This window comes from Lissotriton vulgaris, chromosome 4_1, assembly GCF_964263255.1.
Source record: "Lissotriton vulgaris chromosome 4_1, aLisVul1.2, whole genome shotgun sequence".
NCBI lineage: Eukaryota > Metazoa > Chordata > Amphibia > Caudata > Salamandridae > Lissotriton > Lissotriton vulgaris.
Genome location: NC_141691.1, coordinates 611,007,470 through 611,027,441, shown reverse-complemented (window position 1 = coordinate 611,027,441; position 19,972 = coordinate 611,007,470). Strand labels below are relative to the sequence as shown.

At 42.4% G+C, this 19,972-nt stretch overlaps 1 protein-coding gene across 6 annotated transcripts in view; it reads left to right on the top strand.

The window, feature by feature from the left end:
- Window positions 1-19,972, top strand: part of AMPH (amphiphysin) — a 987,297-nt gene that overhangs the window by 648,065 nt on the left and 319,260 nt on the right. For all 6 annotated transcript variants that reach the window (XM_086964852.1, XM_086964854.1, XM_086964849.1 and 3 more), the window contains exon 6: window positions 17,341-17,448. In XM_086964852.1, the coding sequence (XP_086820978.1) occupies window positions 17,341-17,448 (108 nt within the window). The remainder of the gene's footprint in view (window positions 1-17,340; window positions 17,449-19,972) is intronic.

Below are 19,972 nucleotides of genomic sequence, written 5' to 3'. Positions count from 1 at the left end.
TGTGGGCTCTGGAGATCTGCCCTAGGACTTGTCTTCTTCCGCTTAGGGACTTATTTTCTGTTTAACTGCCTCTATTTAACTGTCTTGAAAAAAAACGACCAGCAGAGGTCAGTAAAATACCAGAATTATTTTCTACTAAGAGACTTTCTTTTTTTAATTTTTCTGGCAACTGCCTCTATTTAACTTTCTTGATAGAAAACGACCAGGAGAGGTCAGTAAAAGATTCCAGTCCATAGAAATTGTCCTCCACGAGCACCCATAGACAATAATATTTTTTTCAAATCTTGTATTTTCAGTGATATGACCACCGAAGGCCCTGATTTTATATTAAAAACAGAGCTTTGGACTATACCATTTTCAGCTGAAAGGCAATATTTCTCTCCATGTGTTCCCATACCTGGCGTGTCTGACAGTTTGGCGCTTACTTTCCCTCCATGTTAAAGAACAGCAGATGTTTCAGCACCTAGGCTAAGTTGCTGCATATCTAAATACATATAAGGTCCCAACGGCGAGACCGATTGCATTGCAAATGCTTGTTTTTCATTCTTTTACTTGTTTCTAACCCTGGGCGTAGTTCGAGAAGTAATGCTACACATAGCTACACAAAGTGCACTACCACTACGCGAGCTGCGTAGTACCCTGTTCGCACTGTGTAAGATGCTGTTTTCAATGATTGCACAGTGCGGACAAGCATCCGGCACTGTGCAATCATTGAAAACAGCATCTTGCACAGTCTGAGCTGTAGTTTTCTGCCACTCAAGTAGATTTTTACTTGAGCTGCAGCTTTCTCAACGCGGACTGGTAGTTTCTTATCGCGAGCGGTCGCGAGCATACGTGACCACTCGCAATGAGAAACCTGACCTACCCGTATTGAGAATCTCTCTGGGAGGTTTATTTTCCACGCTACAGATCGGAAACTTGATGTCAACTTGATGACAACAAGTCAACGCTGTTACTTCCTCCTGCTTCAACACCCTCCGCATGCTCCGTAAGATCTTCCGCTGGATCCCCACTGGAACCAGGAAAACGGTCACCCAGACCCTCGTCATCAGCCGTCTGGACTACGGGAACGCCCTCTACGCTGGGACCACTGCCAAACTACAGAAAATACTCCAGCACATCCAGAACGCATCAGCCCGCCTCGTCCTAGACATCCCCCGACACAGCCACATCTCCGCCCACCTGAGGAACCTGTACTGGCTCCCAGTCAGCAAGAGGATCACGTTCAGACTCCTCACCCACGCACACAAGGCTCTCCGTGACTCAGACCCCGAATACCTCAACTACCGCCTCACATTCCACACGCCAACCCGCCAGCTCCGCTCCGCCAGCCTCGCCCTCGCCACCGTCCCACGGATCCGCAGAACCACCACCGGAGGAAGATCCTTCACCCACCTGGCGGCAAAGACTTGGAACACCCTCCCCACCCACCTGTGACTTACCAAGGATCATCTCTCCTTCAGGAAACACCTTAAGACCTGGCTTTTCGAGCAGTAGCGCCCCCCCCCCCCTCCTCCCCAGCACCTTGAGACCCTTGCGGGTGAGTAGCGTGCTCTATAAATTTTTTGATTGATTGATTGATTGATGTTGCTGATCGCGAACGAGGAAAAAAGTGGCGCCGGGATGTCATTTTGCTTGCTCGCATTCGCCAACTTGACGTTGAGGACAGCGAGCAAGCAAAAAATGACCGTTGCACTACGCTATGCTACGCGTGTTCACACTGTGCTACTTGCAGTTCGCATAGTGCGATGTAGCGCAAACTACACGAGCGTTCCGTAGTGCTTTGCCCAGGGTTACTTGTTTCTGTCTTTGCTCCCTAACCTCATTGCATAATAGAATTGAATTGGAGCTAATACTGTTTCAAACCACTTGCACATAATAGACAGGATTTACTATGATTTTGTATTGGAATTACCTCATACAAAATAATTTGTGGCATTAACTGATCCATGCGAACCCACTTTGCGTGGATTAGTGCATACAAAATAATGCAACTCAGTGCTTAGCGCTGCCCTGCATTTCTTTGCATTGGGTAGCCATTACATGGGTGAAGCATGAGCATTCCCATGCATCTTTCCACATTCCCATGCATCTTTCCATGTATTTTAATGCGAAGCCAGATATACAAAGGCTTGTAAACCTTGGTATGTACCAAAATGGTGTGCCTACCTGACAGAGGCGTAACTGTTACTTCCTCTTTCTATACATTCTGCATTATGTAGCACACATAAAAAGAAGAATATGTCTCTAAGGATAGTTTTATGCTGGAAGGTGTCCTTCCTGCACAAAAACAATGCTACCTGTTACACAGATACCCTTGCACTATGGTGCAACTGTGCTGTGTTGGTGCTAAGCAGCACACAATGCGCCAGCACAAGGAAAGTGTTCCATATCTTTGTAGATATGGAGCATTTCTGCTCTCTCCCTTTAATGCAACACAGTGCAGCAAGTTCCCTTGATCCACTGTATTGTGTGAAATAATAATGAGTATGCCCCTAGATGTGTCAATGCAGTTAGTTCAGCAATATGGTTTCAACACAAGAGCTGCATCTTGCTGAACTGCATGTGGAGTCAGAGGCTACACCTGTGGTGAGCTTGCAGCTGTGAATTCTCTGCACCTAATAGTACTAAAGTGAATAAATCACCTATTGACCTGTTATTTGGATTAGAGGGCAAGTCATGCAATTTCTTGAAATTGGGCATTGAAGGACATTTGGTGTCACTTCTGCTACCAAGTGCATCATTTGCACCAGTGGTTGGAGGCAGTGGGCAATGGCTTTCCGTTTTGGGGATTAGGACATCATTTGATTTCGACCCAGCTCAACAGAGGGAAAAAATAGGTGGAATGAGGTGGAAGCTAAAGATAGAAAACCGTGACAAAAAGAGAAAGCAGTGATGGAAAAGAACCAACCAGAGTGAACTAATGAGACAGGAAGTGTAGGGTGGTGACAGAAAGAGGTAGGAGTTGCAATCAACAGCAGGCTGGTTTGCTGTTTGGCAACCCTGGTATTGAGTATTCCGCAACACCGGAGCTCCTAAGAAAAGCTTAGGGTCCCAGCATTTTTTGTAATTTCTTTTTTTTACAAATTTGTCACTTCTGCTACCACTGGAGCTCAGAGCATTTGCAGCAATTGATGAATTAGGTTTGGCTGAGATGGACAATACTTTATAAGCAGATAAGTATTGTTCCAATGCTTTTATGTACAATAGATGTCTCACCCCAGCCCAGCTCCCTAACAGGAGAGTGTGTCTTAGAAGCAGTAAATAAGTTGTGCAAGGTGATGGATTTCAGAAACTTACACAGAGTGAGAAATTAATACCAATGTTTAATCAGAATGATGCAGAATTTCCCAATTATGAACGAATATCACTTTAAAGTATATAATAATAAAAAAACTATCATATACAAATAATAATAATAATTAACTTGCTAGATAATGTTTCAAGTACTCAATGCAAATGAGGGAGAAGGGGTGCATATAGGTCCAGCATACAGGCCCCAATAAATACAATGTAGCACTGAAGGAGTATGCATTCCTGTAGAGTGGGGAAAGAAGAGAAGGAGGCTAGGTTGGTCAACACCCTTTCTCAGTAGTGGAGTGTGGGTGTCTCCCAATTTGGGAAATGGGGCCCTCACACACAGATTTGGGGTCATGCTTCATCATAGGGCTTGCTCCTCGTCAGGTCGGCGCTGCAATGCCTGATGGGCACCTTATGAGGGGCACTTTGTCGGAGACCTTTTTCCCAAGCCGTAGAGGTGAGGTGCGTGTGAGGGGCCTAGTGGTGTAGATGTGAGGTGATGTGAGGAGAAATAAAATGAGGCATGGTGGTGCTCCAAAACAAACTTTAATCTGTGAGCTCACTTTTCTCAATTAAAACCAGAATAGGGATACTGCCGATTATAATGGTCGGAGGCGTCTATATGTGTGTAGTCATGGTCAACATGTTTCTTGCCCTAGTTGTGTAAATCACTCGGCAATTCTCCAAGACCTATCTTAATGCACTATCTACACAGGTGGCTGGTTATGGAAAATAAACCAATCACTCCGATGACCTTTCAATGAGGTACCTCAATAATACAAATCATGGTACCAACCCAATTCTGGTTCAAGACACACCTCATCAATAGTCAGGCAGAGCAACGATCGTTACAAAAGTTAACATCATGAGTTTTCCTGGAAAGCAGGTGTCAGGAACCTACCCCACGCTCTGCCTCGTTGGGATGAAACCTCCGACTGACTGACTCTGTTTTGACAACACAATGATTTCTATTTGTGATCCCACAACTTAATTATTGTAATCACCCTTTAATTCTCACATCGTACATCAAATATCATCCATTCCACATATAACTGTCAATGACAGAGGGGAAACATCTGCATGTAACAGAACACACAATTATGCATTACATCTCCCACAACAAATAGACATCAACGCATTGAAACTACCATGATTTACAAAAAAACACAAATGGTTAAATTTTGAATAAAGAGATACCTACATGTCAACTGTAGCACAATTCTGTTCAGCAGTTTTTCTTGTAACTGACAGCAAACATTTTGGTTTGACCTAAAATAGATGCTTACAACAAAAGGGAGAGAATGTAAATAGAATTCTGCTATTTCCTGACAACAGTAAGAGACTTAGAGGTGATATATCAGAATTCATTTTTCGAGGTCCCTGATACGGATCCTGGTCCACTCTTATAAGTGAATGAAAAATGTTTTTTCTTTGCCATTTTTCTTTTTATCACAGATATCTTTTGTGGAGAGACCTATATTATAAATCCAAAAATTTCCTTCACACCAAATAACTTTACACTTTGGTTACCAATCGGTATAGATATACAATTTATTAAAAAATAAAAAAATTTAAAAAATAGAAATTCCTTTACAGATCGTCAGTCAAAGGAACATTATGGTCACACACAATCCAAAAGCACTGAAATTCACCAGTTATGGAAGGGACACTATCAGAAATCCCAAATGAGCTACTTATACCTTTATATCAAGTTTGAAAGATTGCTGAGGTCAAAGCCAACTTCTAGTTTTACCAATCCCTGGATTTACCACACTATCTAAAACTGGTCCTTGGCCAGGCTCAGCACTTTGATTCGATGTGCAGAGCCTGGTCAAAAGCCTGGACAGCACTCAACATACCTGTTAGAAATAGGATCGCTTATAGATCAACCAAACCTGTCACACTCCACCATATGAACAGTTCATGAGGGAATTCATAGTTCGGTTGTTCTTTATGTGAATTTCAGTGTCATGTGGGTATTGTGCTGTGGAAATAAACAGCCTTGAATTAGAATGTTCTTCCGTGAGTTGCATCAGAGTGGAATGTGGAGGATGCAACTTCTGCTTCTCGGGGATTCCAAGGGTGGTTGATGAGATAAGATGAGCCTTTGGGATGGTTCCTAAGATGACCTTTTCAAGACAACAATCTTCAATAGGCAGTTTATTTTAGAATGCACTAGGATCCAGTAAAAACTATTTTGTGCAAATGTGTAGCCATATGGTGCAGTGAGAACGTGAAAAGGCTAATGCAATTCATACCAGTCGCCATCATTTTTAATTATGTTAATCAATACAAAATTAAACTCTTTGATAATTGGCCAAACGTGTGAAACATCAATTCCCTGGCCATTTCCATCAGGTTGTTGTTTACTGGTAAAAATCAGTTACTTTTTATCTTGGCTTTTTACCTTGGACCATGATGCAAAGGGAGATAGTGTTTCTCCTGATGCGGTGCCTTGCCAGTAATTCACTGAGAAATTACTGCAGACATTTTCAGAAGTGCTGCATAAAGCTGAAAACCCGGATTCTGGGAACCTGTCTGCTAATGCGAGCATGAATTATACATATGCCGTCAGATACCATTGAACAGGGGCCAACATACAGAGATCAGCAGAGGAACATAATTACATTGGTGCAGCCTTAAAGTTTTCTACTGCAGTCAGCATGATTTTATCCATACTGTGCCAATTCTCTGCAGTAACGCTAAAAAGACGCTAGGCGATATGTTGCTGCAAGTCACAGTTTATTAAACGCACATTGCAAATCATCATGAACAATGTTGCTCACCTTTTATAGATGAATTACAACTTTTTCTCTAAAATTGCTAAATATATTTGGGTATTTAGCAATATTATATCACAAAATCGTCACCCAAACATTTGAACATAATGTTTGCTGTCACCACATCCTGTAGAATAACACTAAAAGTGGGACATGATCAGCTTTTTATTTGTGTAGTGGGCTTTATTCAGTGTGGCTAGTGTGAGATCAGCCAATCTGCATTCGATCGGCAATGAAAGCAACTATCTATCATGTTACATTTGCTCATTTTGTAAAAGGCCTGATGCTGCCCTGTGGCTGATTCAAAGCACTTGAGGGAGTTTGATTGACATGAGTACATTGTGGATTAAAATAGATACAGCCACACAGTAATCATGTTGATTTAAGTGAACACCGTGTGTGGTGAATCTACTGAGACTTTCTGGAAATAAGGGGTCCCGATGACTAAAACTGGTTCTTCCTTTCAGAGAATAGGGCCTTAAGAAGTGAGGACACTTTACAGTGTTTATGGGGTTGGACTTTAAAGGGATGCTCTTTTGCTGAATCCCATGAGCTTGTTAGGTGCCTAATTGTGGGTATTTGTCTCCCTTGTTTGGCATGCGTAAGCCAATAGTCTTTACGTGTTATACACACATTGGTGGTCCTTTAAATGTGAATTACCATTCAGTAGGCATTCTATATAGCTTAAATCTATGCATGACTTATCTGCTCCAATCCACGTTTTTTATTTACATTCTGGGACCTGTATGCTGGTTTAAACCCATTAAAGAATAAGTACTAAAAGTCCCAGAATGCAAAGCAAAAATCTGGACTGGGCCAGCTACCCACTCATGAACCCAGGATCGTTCCAGCTATGTAGGTGAAAATAATCTAACATCAATCCTCAGCTGGAAGACTCCAAACCTCACCTCTCTGCTAAACTAAAAACAGTGATGATTGCAGCCATTGGAAAAAAGTGTTGTAATATATTTGCACATTTTAATGATGGTTTAGATCATCTTTAGGAATAGGTAAAGCTAGCTGCCAGAATGTTGGTGCATTGGACTCCACTTTTTGTTTAGACCCAGGGGTGCATTCATCAAGAAATGCTTTTACAAGTCTTTAATTGCGATTATTAAGGAATCGCAATTAGGGTCTCTCAAAAGCCTATGCATGTAGGAATCTCTATTAACCCCTTCGCTGCGGGGGTTATTCCCCCGCTGTGCTGGGGGGGAGTGGGCGCGCACAGCGCCCCCATGCTCATGATGAGCTGAGCTCGTCATGAGCTACGGCGCTCCTGTGCTCATGACGAACTCAGCTCGTCACAGGTGTATTGACTCCCGTGGAACGCTCAGCACAGCAGGGGAATTCTCCCCGCACCTGAGTGTTCCACGGGCCATGACGAGCTGAGCTCGTCATGAGCACCGGAGCGCCGTGGCTCATGACGAGCTCAGCTCGTCATGAGAGTTGAAGGAGTTAAAATAGAAATTCCTAAACATTCCTTAATAGTGAGTCGCAAATTGCGAGTTGCAATTAAGGTATGGCTTCCCATTCATTCCTATGGGCCTACGGTCCCATAGGAATGAATGGGTAATTGCATGCACAATTTGCGAGTACCAATAGGTACTCACAAATTGCGCATGTAATTTCAAGTGTGCAAAGGTGTCAACATGACACCTAGTTGCACCCCTGAAATTGTGATGTGCACCTATGTTGCGCACACATGCCCCAAAGGCATGCGTGTGTGTAGCCTGAAACCTTGAAAAATGCACTTTAGTGCATTTTTCAAAGTTTTTACAAAATATAGACCAGAGTATTTTCTCTGTATTTTGTGGCCCCAAATAGAGAATTTGCTGTTTCTAAGTGCTCCTAGCATTGCATTTAAGGAATCGCAAATTGCGATTCCTTAAATGCAATCGCAATTTAAGAAATCACAATAATTTGCAATTTCTTAAATTGCGAGTGCCTAACACTTTAATGCATCGAAAAATACCTTTTGGCAGACGCAAATGGATGATTTTTGGGACTCGCACCATTTGCGCTCGCAAAAAGCTTTGATGCATGTGCCTGCCAGTGCTTACTTTGGGCCAGTGGTTAGAGGTGGGGTCCACCGGCACTCGATTTTGGCACTGACACTCATTTTTGCTTAACACACTTTGGTCCAGAGCAAGATAGAGAAAAACACAAAAGGGGTAAAGGGGAGGAAAAGAAAGAAAGAAAAGGGAGAAAGCAGGGATGAAAAAGTACCTGCAGGAGTGAGATGGAGATACCAGGATTGACTAGTGGTGCATTAAAGAGTCATGAGGTAGAACCAAGACTGTGCAGCCTTGGTATTCAGAACCCTGACCTTCAAAAGAACAATCTGCAGGCTTCTAAAGCTATACAAAATAATAACAATAGAATGTGATGCTCTGAGATTTCTCTAATACGATCTCCCCATCTCATTTAGTAAATCTGATTTGGATATGTACTTTCACTTATATAAGGATAAAACATGACTGCTGAGTCAAAGTAGTACATTTAGTTTAGTTTATCAAGTATTAGAAAAGATAAGTGCATCAATAGACCGCATAGTGTAATAAGACAAGTAAAGAAAGGACCAAGTAAGAACCAAAAGCTCAAGAGTTCAGCAAAGGGATAATTGTGCCAGTTCGAGCGGTCTTCCAAGAAAGAGACCCCAAACGCATGTAGCATATGCGTCAGTTCGGGAAAGATGAATCCGCATCAGGCAAGTCAATTTGCCAGGTAAGTTCTGCAAAATCTCAGTTAGCAGTTCTTAATCAACAGGCAATGCAGAACGGCAAATCGTCCATCTCCGCCACCATTGCCATCATAGAGCATTAGTTATCCATTAGGTCAGACAATATTATATTCTTAGCGTTTCTGTGGGGGGGATCACCTCATCTGGTCAGACCACTCAGTCCATTGGTCAGTTCATATGGAGTGTGTGTCAGGGGACATAAAAAGACACAACATGCTGGGAAATAGGTGGGACAATTACGCAGTCCTTAAGCCAACCAGTCTGTGAAACGTTAGAACAATGCTCCTTTAGCTGGAGGATAGGAGAAAGTTGAGTAGGACAGTTTCCCAGGCAGATGTCCTGGTATGGTAACATAACTGTAGCAAAATCTTTCATTCAATACATGTGAACTCAGTAGGGGAAAACACTGTTGCACTTAATTTGCTATATTGGCAATATCTCTCACAGACAGTGAGTTTAGCAAAGCATAAAACTTTGGGAATGTATTTAGGCTGATCATTAATTTAGGCCGATATACCGCAATATATAGAATTGTATGCTTGTGATCATAAAAGAACATGAAGATGTCATATTTTTAGTATAACTTCTGTTGCACTTGGGAACATTTAGTAGGATTACAAATAATATGTGTTAATATAGGGTACTCAAAACTTTTGTATGTACCAACATGTAAGTGTATTTCAGATAACACAATTTTAATATTGTTTCAGACAAATTAGATCGTCATATAGTTTAGATACATTCTCTGTAAATTTCACTGAAGCATCATAAAATGGAAATGTGTGGCACCTTCTTTTCTTTTGTAATTTTTAGCCACACCTGGTTGCACACATAAAGAGAATGATTTTTTTAACAGGAGAGATATTTTACAATACCTACAAACTTTTAAGTTTGTAGGTGCTACAAATTCAAGGGAAACTAGGACCTGGAATACTCTCCCATTCGGTGGAATTTTTTCATGTGCAATAATCCACTATATACTGCATGGTCGCCATTAGTTAATACCTTGCAGTTGTAAATCAAGCCATTTGTGCAGTTGTGCTACTAAATGCTCACCCTCTGAACATCGCAGTCCAGAAATATCAAGGACAGAATATCAAGAGACAAAATATTGAAAGGTAAGTGCAGTCAAGGTAGTATAGATGTACTATTCCTAACTCCAAATCTACATACCTTGAACTTCAAGTTCAAGAAAATTTTATTTGGTAGTAACAAAAGAAAGAACCAGGTGTCAAAACAAAGTACAATGGGATATCAACTTAAAGACTCTAAGCAGAATAAAATAATCATACAAATGCAAACAGTAGAAGAGAAGAAATCTGGGTACAAGATAAAAAGGAAAGGAGAAAACACGTTAAGCATAAAATATGAGAAGCATGAGAACATTGGAAAGGATTAAAAAAGTGGTACAATGGAGCATAAGTGGAATGTATCGAGCTATTAAGGAGGTTTAGGAACTTCCTGTTGTGGAGGCGGGGGTGAAACAAGCGTTTACTACATGAGTCCAAGTAAAGCGTGACGGGAGTCCATAAGTCCACGCGTTTAGTAGCCATACATGCCGGAAAAACATGAGCAGTGTCAAGTCTATGGTTGTGGCAAACATTAAACCACCACGCCTTGAAAGAAATTTTGGAGAAGTCTTTCCAGTTGACCGTTATTTGTTGAAAGGCAGCGGCAAGTAATAGGTCAACGATCTGAGGTTTTAGATCAACGTTGTCCCAGCAAGGGGAGAGGCTACCCATGAAAACATGTGTGTGAGAAAAAGGGATAGAAGTGTGGAAAATTAAATTAATTTGAGCCCAAACCTGTAACCAAAAACTACGAACATGAGTGCATAAAAATAACTTGTGAAATAAATTAGCTTGTGGTGATGAACAAGACCAGCATGCGTGGGGAGTGTTAGGAAAGCGCTTGTGAAGGTCAAGGGGTGTGAAGAGGAGTCTATTGTAAATAAAAAACAGAGTCTGCGTGAGGGTTGCTGCTCTTGAAGATTTGCGAAGCTTGGTCCAGATTTTGTCCCAGAAGGAAACTGACCAGGAGACAGACAAATCATGCTCCCAGGAATCTTCCACCCTAGATTTAGGTCTTGGAGTCTCACCAGCGTGGAGGTACTTGTAAATAGCAGCAGCCTTTGGTGTAGTGCGTAAAAAGGAATGAAGGGAGGAAGTGAGGGTGGATGAAGCAGGAGGAGGGCAGGGCTGAGAAAGGTCATTGTATTTCGTTAAGACTGTAATTTTAAGCAATTGATATTTGCGTGCAAAGGAAGTGGGTAAGTCATAGAGGGAGCGAAGGATGTCAAAAGATAAGAAAGAGGAGTGAGAAAAGAGTTGGGAAATCCACTGCAGACCTCGAGTATGCCAAGATTTCCAAAAAAAGGGTCTGTTGCGGATGAGTAAGGAAGTGTTATGCCATATGGGGGAGGAGAGGAAATCAGCAATGGTTGTGGGAGGTGAGTGAGTGGAAGATAGGAGTAATTTAGTAGTGAACTTATGAATCGGAGTAGAGCTAGAGGCAGGTTTGCGAGAGAAGGAAAGGTATTCAGCAAAGGAGAAGGGAGAGAGAAGGAGGCGTTCAAATTTAGCCCATAGAGGACATGGGGTATCAGGGTCTTGTAACCAAAAAGAGGCTTGCCGCAATTGGAACGCCTTATGGTAAGCTGGGAAGTCGGGAAAGTTAGCCCCACCTTCTGATTTAGGACGAATCAAACGTGCTAGAGACATTCGTGGTTTCTTTTTATGGCAAAGAAAGGACGTTAGAGTAGTATTGATCCGTTTGAAAAATTTGGAGGGGACAGGGACCGGAATATTGGAGAGGGTGTAAAGGACAATGGGGGACAGCATCATTTTAATAGTGTCGAAGCGACCCCACCAGGATAGGTAAAGAGGATGCCACTTGGATGTAAGATCCGTTAATTTTTGAATGCATTTGGACATGCACAAGGAAACAGTGTCTGGGATGGTAGGGGTAATGTGCATTCCAAGGTACTTGATATTGGAGGGTTTCCACGTGAAATTAGAGGCGGCAAAATCGGGTTTGAATGTGAATTTAGTTAAGGGGAGGATCTCACATTTATCGTTATTGAGTTTATAGCCAGATATTTGGGAATATGCGTGGACTTCAGTGAGAAAGGCGGGAATTGAAACAGAGGGGTTGGAAATAAATAGCAAAATGTCATCCGCATAAGCGGCTAGTTTGATGTGGGAGTCTGACAGTTGGAAACCTTGGATGGAGGGGTTTTGACCGAGCTTGGAGAGGAAGGGTTCTAAGGCCAAATTAAAAAGAAAGGGGGATGGGGGCAGCCTTGGCGAACACCTCTTTTTAAGTAAAAAAAAGAGGATATTTGTCCATTGGCACAAAACGCTGCACGTGGGTTAGAATAAAGTAGCGAAATTAAGGATATAAAAACAGGACCAAAACCAAACCAACGGAGGGTGTGAAATAGATAGGTCCATTCGACCCTATCAAACGCCTTCTCAGCATCCAGGGCAATGGCCGCAAGGGGATGGGGTAAAAGGCGAGATTTAGAGAGAATGTTGAAGAGGACTCTGGTGTTATCAGTGATAAAGCGACCTTTGACAAAGCCCGACTGTTCCTCACCCAAGAGATCTGGAAGAAGAAGATCGAGACGTGCCGCAAGAGACTTTGCAAATATTTTATAGTCAATATTGACCAAAGAAATTGGCCTGTAATTTTTGCAGTGTTGAGGATCCTTCCCCTCTTTGGGTATGAGGCAAATATGAGCATCTGAAAAGGAGCCTGAGGAGGAACCCAAGGAGAGGAAAGTGCCAATAAGGGAATGCAGTCTGGGAATAAGAAGCTTTGAAAAGTGGAGAAAAAATTCTACTGTGAAGCCGTCCGGCCCAGGGGCTTTGTCTTTTTGGAGGGTTTGAAGTGCTTTGAGTAGTTCTTGTTGAGAGATATCAAGTTCTAAGTGAGAAAGGTCAAGTGGAAAGTGAGGTGGTTTTTGCATAGTGGAGAAAAATGCGTCTAGAGAGTGAGAAGAAGGCTGAGTTTCAGAAGAGTATAGGGTCTTGTAAAAGGTAGAGAATTCAGTGAGGATGTCTGCGTCTGTGTGTTTGAGATTCGAATTGGTGTCGTAGATTGATTCAATGTTTAATTTATTGTGTTTAACCTTTAGATAATTAGCTAAGATCTTGCCAGCCTTATTTTTGCCCCCATAGAACTTGGCACTTGATTTTAATAAATACAAGGATGCATCGTCCGTAGATTTTTTGTTGAATTTCATTTTAGCACTAACTAAAGCGGTTAGAGTTTGCTGTGAGCGGGAAGTAAAATAAGAATGCTCCAATTTCTTAATATCCAAAAGGATAGCCTTAGTGAAGTCGCGAGCAGCTCTACGTTTTTTAGCAACAAAGCCAATGATGAAATCTCTTGCCGCCGCTTTAAAGGCATCCCAAATGGTGTGCTTGGGGACAGGGGAATTGTCGTTTAAGGAGAAAAATTCATGGGAGAAGGAAGTGAAGGAGGTAGTAAATTTAGGGTCTAGAAGGAGAGAGTTGTTGAAACGCCAACGTTTAGGCCCTACTGATTTGGGTAAGATGTCCAATTGAACTAATGTGGGGGCATGGTCATAAAGTAAAATTGGACCGATTTCTGCATGGGTGAGGGTTTGGACAATGTTGTGGGTAACAAAAATGTAGTCGATTCGGGATTGGGAATGATGGCATGGAGAATAAAAAGTAAATTCCTGAAGTTCTGGGTTACAGAGACGCCAAGCGTCAGTGAGTTTATGTTGGGAAATAGTTTGAAAGAAGGATTTATGAGATTTGTTGGGGATGAAGTGCACCTTGGAGTTTCTATCTAGAAAGGGATCTAGGGGCTGATTGCAATCACCTGCCAGTATAAAATTATCATCAATAAATCTGGTAATGTGCTGGGAGAATTAATGCCAAAAAGTGGGATCACCAGTGGTAGGGGCATAAACATTTAGAAGAGAAATTGGAACATTCTTGATAGAAAGTTTAGCATACGTCCATCGGCCATCAGCATCCGATTCCTGAGCGAGCAGGGAATGAGAAAGAGCTTTATGACATAAAATGGCCACACCATTACGTTTGCCATCCCCAGGAGAATAGTAGACATCACCCACCCAGCTTCTTTTCAATTTAACAGATTCTTCAGCAGATAAATGGGTTTCTTGTAAAAAAGCAATGTCCACATTCAAACGTGAAAGGTGAGATAAAATTCTTTGCCGTTTGATGGGAGAGTTGATGCCCTTAACATTCCATGTGATAACTTTCAGAGACATACCATATCAGAAATGAGGAAAGAATCAGAGGAAAAAAAAGAAGTGCGAAAGAGACCCAGGGGGGTAGAAAAACCAAGGAAAATAAGAGAGTCGATAAAAGTTAATGCAGTATAATAGTGAGCAAGAGGATGAGGAAAGAGGAAGTAGGTTGAGGGAGAGAAAAATAGAAGCAATTGAAATGAGAAATATGAGAAGGTGGTCCAAGAAAAAGTAAGGATGATAAGAAGAAGTCGGTAGTAGAAGAGTAGTCGAAAAACAAGAGAGGAAGACACCTGTGAAACAAGGGAAATTGATGAACTTAAAAGTGAGAAAGATACAAGAAGGAAAGCGAACAATCGGGAGGAAAGGGAGAACATACTTACGGAGGGTAAAGATGGGGAGGGTTGATCACCAGGGGGAGGATACAAGAGAGAATGGATGAGGGGGGAGCGCCAGGCAGAGGAAGCAAACGTCCAATGCAAACGAACCAACAAGTCGGGGGAAAGACGCCATACGTATTGTGAAACCTGCAAGGAAAAGGGAGGAAAAACAATAATGAGTGAGACGAATGAAAGAAGATGAGAACAAAACGACAATAAATATAAGAAGGTGTATGAAAAATAGTAGTGAGCAGTACTTAACCAACCAACAGGGGTACAAGAAAAATGACGGAGAGTGAGGGGGAGAACATAAAAACTGAGGTCGCTGAAGAACGTGATATAAACAAACAGTAATACAGTCAACAATGCACAATAAACATGCAGATTAATTGAATCTTCAATGCTGCGTCACGCAGAAATCATGGCGGGAAAGCTGATGAAGAGCTGGAAAAGTCCATGTCAGAAGCTTGAGTTGCGTTCAAAAAACTCCGGAGACGAACAGGATCCTCGTAAGTCGTTGTCTTGTTGTTGTAAGTCACTCTAAATAGGCAAGGGTGGAAAAGGCCGTATCTGGCTCCAATGGCACGAAGTTCTGGTCGCATATCCAAAAAGGTCTTGCGGCGACTGGCTGTGGCTCTTGCGCAATCCTGCGCAAAGAAGAGGTTGGAGCCCAACCATTGCAAACGAGGTGAGGCACGGGCCGCTGATATAACTTTGAGTAAGTCAGTATATTCTAAGAAGTACATGATGACACCTCTTGGCCGTGAAGAGGGGGAAGAAGTAGTGGGAAGGCGACCTAGCCTGTGTGCACGCTGGATGTTAAGTGTTGTGCCTTCAGGCAGATGAAGAAGCTTGGGTAGAAATGATTTGAAAAAGGCAATAGGGTCGGTCCCCTCACAGTTCTCCGCCAGGCCGTAGAGTCGAAGGTTATTACGCCTGTTTCGGTTCTCCAATTCTTCAACTTGTTTTTGGAGAGACGAAATCTGAGACTGCATATGTGATACTTTAGAAGATGATTCTTGAAGAGATGTGAGAGACTGCTCTATAGTGGTTACTCTGGCATCCATCTGAGACCAGTTGTCAGTGAGAACCTGCAGTTTAGAGTTAGTCTCTTCCATGAATGGCTTAAGGGCACGAATCTCTTCCAGTAATAACTTCATGGAGACAGCCGAGGAAGATCCAGTCGGTGACGGAGGGTCTTTTTTGAGGCGTTTCGAGGTCACTTTCCCTGGAGGTTGAACAGGCCGTTCCGTACTTGACTGTGACATCTGGGTGTCGAGCTCTTGGGAAGCCTCAAGGTGCGCCAATGCAGAGAAGACTTTCGAATTTTTGATGAACACACGGCGCGGAGTCTTGGGAGTGCGAGTGATTGCCCTCCGTTCCATAAAAAGAGTTTTTGTAGGGATGAAGAAAGTCTGATAATAAGCAGTGCGTGCTCGTTAATATTCCAAAATAAGGTTAGGAATTCTTGAGTGAAGAAAGGTGCGCGGAATGTAGGCTGTGTGAGGAGAGCTCAGTGACACAAAATGGCCGCCGATATCATACCGTCTCAAAACGCGAATAAAACTCACAGAAAAGCAGCGTTCTTCAAAAGCATGCAGCAGTATTACATAGCTGAAGGTAGTAGCTCACCGGGAACAGTTGGATTAAAGTGAAGCTTCGTGATAGGCAAGCATGATCTGCGATCGGATGCTCCGTAGTGTAAGCTGTGAGGAGACAAAATGGCGGTCGCGGCGATCAGAGAGTCGCGTCCGCCAAAAAGTTGAAGAAAACGGACATTCCGCCGCTCAGGTGCTGCTTCATTTAAGAATACGATGTTGTCCCTGAATTCCGGTTAGGGAAAATGAGGTTTGCAGGCGCCGGGAATTGAGGAAAAGCAGCGAAGTCCCCTGCCGACCCGGAGCGCTCACATCAGAGCTGCCGTCCTCGCCGGGCGCCAAGCCACGCCCCCCTACATACCTTGAACTTAATCACTTATATGTGGCGTTGGGTATAAAAATCCAAACTTACCTGTCAATATTTTTTTATATTTTGTTCTTGATGTTGTGTCCCATTGATATTCTGGCATCAATATTCAGGGTGCACACTCATTGGTGCATTTAAGTCTGCCTTAAAAATGCAATGTCTTATGGCTAGATTTGATAACCTTTCAAGCAATGCAGTGCAGCGTTGCGTGAAAGGGAAAGAGCAGAAATGCTCTCATAATGCTGGCTCACTTCAGGTAGCCTAGAGCCAAAGCAGGCACCTTTGCGCCATGTTATAGACAAGATTATTTTTGTGTAGTAAGGTTCACCTTCCTGCACTAAAACAGTCTCTCAAGAAATGTTCCTCTTTCTATATGTGCTGCAAAATGCAGCAGACATAGAAAGAGCAAATAATAAGGAGATTTTTTTTAAATCCTTGTTACGCCATCCTTTGGCAGGCATAGCTGTTTCACACAATTCCAGGTTTCTAACCTATGTAAATATGAGATTACCTGAAATGTATGGGAGGATGCATGGGAACTCCCATGCTGCATTGACGCAACACCACCTGAAACGAAATGTAACTCAATGCAGTGCAAGCAGCTGTCTTGCGTTACACTTCTTTACAAAGCCATGCAGGGTCATGCCAATCACCCCTTGCGTGGCTTCGTAAATTTCTACTAGCATTTTGCAGTGTGGCTGTGCCACAACCTCAACACAAATTGCCATTAAATCTGGCCCTTTCTGAATTAGGCTTCCTGCCTTCTCCAAATGAACTCTAGCATATTTGTCCGCTAAAGCATCCATAATCATATGAACATAGATCTAGAAATTATAATTCCCTGCAGAAAGGCATAGTTTACTTTATCTGTAAGATTAAATCAAAAGAAAAGTCATGCTCTGAACAGTTTATTTTAATTTTCGACAGACTCGTATAGCAAAGCGGAGTAGAAAACTGGTTGACTACGACAGTGCAAGACACCACCTGGAAGCCTTACAGAATGCGAAGAGGAGGGACGAAGGGAGAATATCAAAGGTAAAGAGTGTCATCTAACAACACAATCAGACAAGAGAGTGTCTCCAGTTTTGCAGATGTTTTAGATTAAAAACTGGAACTGGATTATAACATCCTGCAGAGCTGTAGATGACCCCGTGCATGACTTCACTTATTTCACCCGCCTTCCTGTATTCTTCTGTAGATCTCTGTCCTATGGATTGGAGGAGCCAAGAATGCACCAAATACATAGTTCAGTTCTGCTTTTCTATTGGCTCAGATGAACAGTGTTAGAAAAGAGACAACGTGTATTGTTCATATGAGAAAGCGATTGGAAAACTGTTTGATAATATAAATCTACCCTTTCTCTATTTTTCTGTCAACCTTCTCCATACATCAGGCTTCCTTGTGTGTATCAGCCTATTTGTTTTTTTATGTCTTGTTTCATAAGAGGAACCAAAACTATATTTGGTTGTGTAAATATCACTGTACGTGGTTTCTCCAGTGCCATTGCCTTTGAATCTTTAAATGTAACTGACTCTGGAGGTGTAAAATAATATACACCCCTTGTTGGCAGGCATTGCTAGGGCAGATGGCCCTTTCTGATTCTGTGAGAAAGAGGAGTTGAGGTATTACGGTCAATGCTAGGCTATATATTATTGCATTTTCATTTGTTTAAGAGATCGAGACGAGATTAATTTAGACATCATTCCAAAGATTGAAAGCAGGATCTTCATCACCTGGACGTATTTAAATGAACAACTTCTTTTGGCACTGCTTCGTCATTGCAATTTTTTTAATCAGTCGCTTATTTGCTGGTGTGACTAAGGAAAATCATGCCAAATATGTAGCTTAGTAAACATAAATATCTGTCCGGTGAAAGTTTTATAATCCTGCTATTTACAGCCTTGGACACATCCATAATGCAAATTCGTCTGTTACAGTAAATCAGCAATAAGCAAAATTAGGAGACCAAATAAAGCAATGTTCCAACTTATAAATTCTATATCTTGAGCTGTGAAATCACATTAACTTCTGTGAGTATATTTAATCATTTATGGAATTGGAGATTGAAAAGGGCTGCGACTAAACTGTGAAACATGACTATTTTAGAGTTGTTTATGTAAGAAATAACTGTCTACATCAAAATGTATTCGAAGATGTGGTATTTCGTATTTTACAATTCGGATGCATTTCCAGACTGGTTACGTGCAAGGTGTTAATCGATTTCATAAAAGAGATGGTGATTTTTTTGGGTGACTAGTATATTTGTTTTTAATTCTTAAAATCCGGTTAAACTTTCTTACTGATTTATACAAGCTGTATTATGAAAGATGATACATACTGTTTCATGAACAGGTGTTCGAAATAAACCGAATAATGATGAACATTATTTTATCAGGTTGTGAGGTATTATGTCAATATGCAAAGTGTAGACATGTGTCTCTGTGATACACAGTGTCATTCTTCAGGCTAATAGCCTGAATAGTGTGTATCCCAGATAAGTAAATCTTAAGCCAATCTGTAAATTTATTACGTGGATGAGGATAAGATAACATTTTTTCAGGTATTTTATCTCCAAGTACCCACATGCATGGATATATTTTCAATATCTGTTTTTCTTTTTCAGATGAGGCAGTTTAATATTTTTATGATTTTCTCTGATTGACATAAATTACTAACATATCAGAAAGGCGAGAATGGGAGGAGGCTCCGGCGGTTGCCACAGCTGCACCCCGGCTAAAATTGCCTTGGGCGATGGATTACTGCATCTCAAAAGGAGCTTGCCTGCTCCTCTGGGATTACAAAGTATCTCACTAGTGCGGGAATAGGCCACTTTCAAGACTGAGAACTTCCGGATCGGGACAGGCTGAGAGATCCTCGTGACTGCCTGGGCGGGTTGGTCAGACCAGCGTGGGATTCTGATGCTGAGCAGGCTGGTCGGTGAGCTCCTACCGCCCCCACCGTTAACACCGTGGGCAAGGTTCAGCTCTGCAGGGACTGCTGAATCAAAGTTCCCCGTACGCAGGGCTGTTTGCTACTTTGGAGGTGCCCTCACTGTCTGGAGAGGGTTTCGTTGTCCGAGGTGAGTACGTTGGTGTCGCCCGCCTATGGAGAGGATTGCATAGAGTACCTGGTTTCAATGCGGCCTGGCTTGCAACTCCGCTCAGCCACTTGGGAGGGACCTAGGTGCTGGGACTTGGCAGCCTCCACTTGGTTCTTTCCCCCCCGGCCAGACATAGGTGCTTGTGGGTTTTTGAGCCTTGGTCCATCCAGATTCACCGACTGCTGGCTCGATTGGTGGTCGGGTGGTTTGAATACATTCTGGAGGATCTGCACTAGAAAAGTCACGTGGGGGCGGCCTTCCATGCCTTCCCAATGTCGCAGGGCAGCAGGCAGGGCTGACCCTGCTTTGCAGATCCCAATGGCTTCAGAGTCCCAAACTTCCATTTTGCTTTTGGTCGGGGCTCAACTGCAGAAGATGGCTTCTCTCTCCCTCTCTCTCTTAGTTGGTAATGGAAACTAAAAGAATTCCATCCCTGACCACAGTCCTGCTATTGTGGCA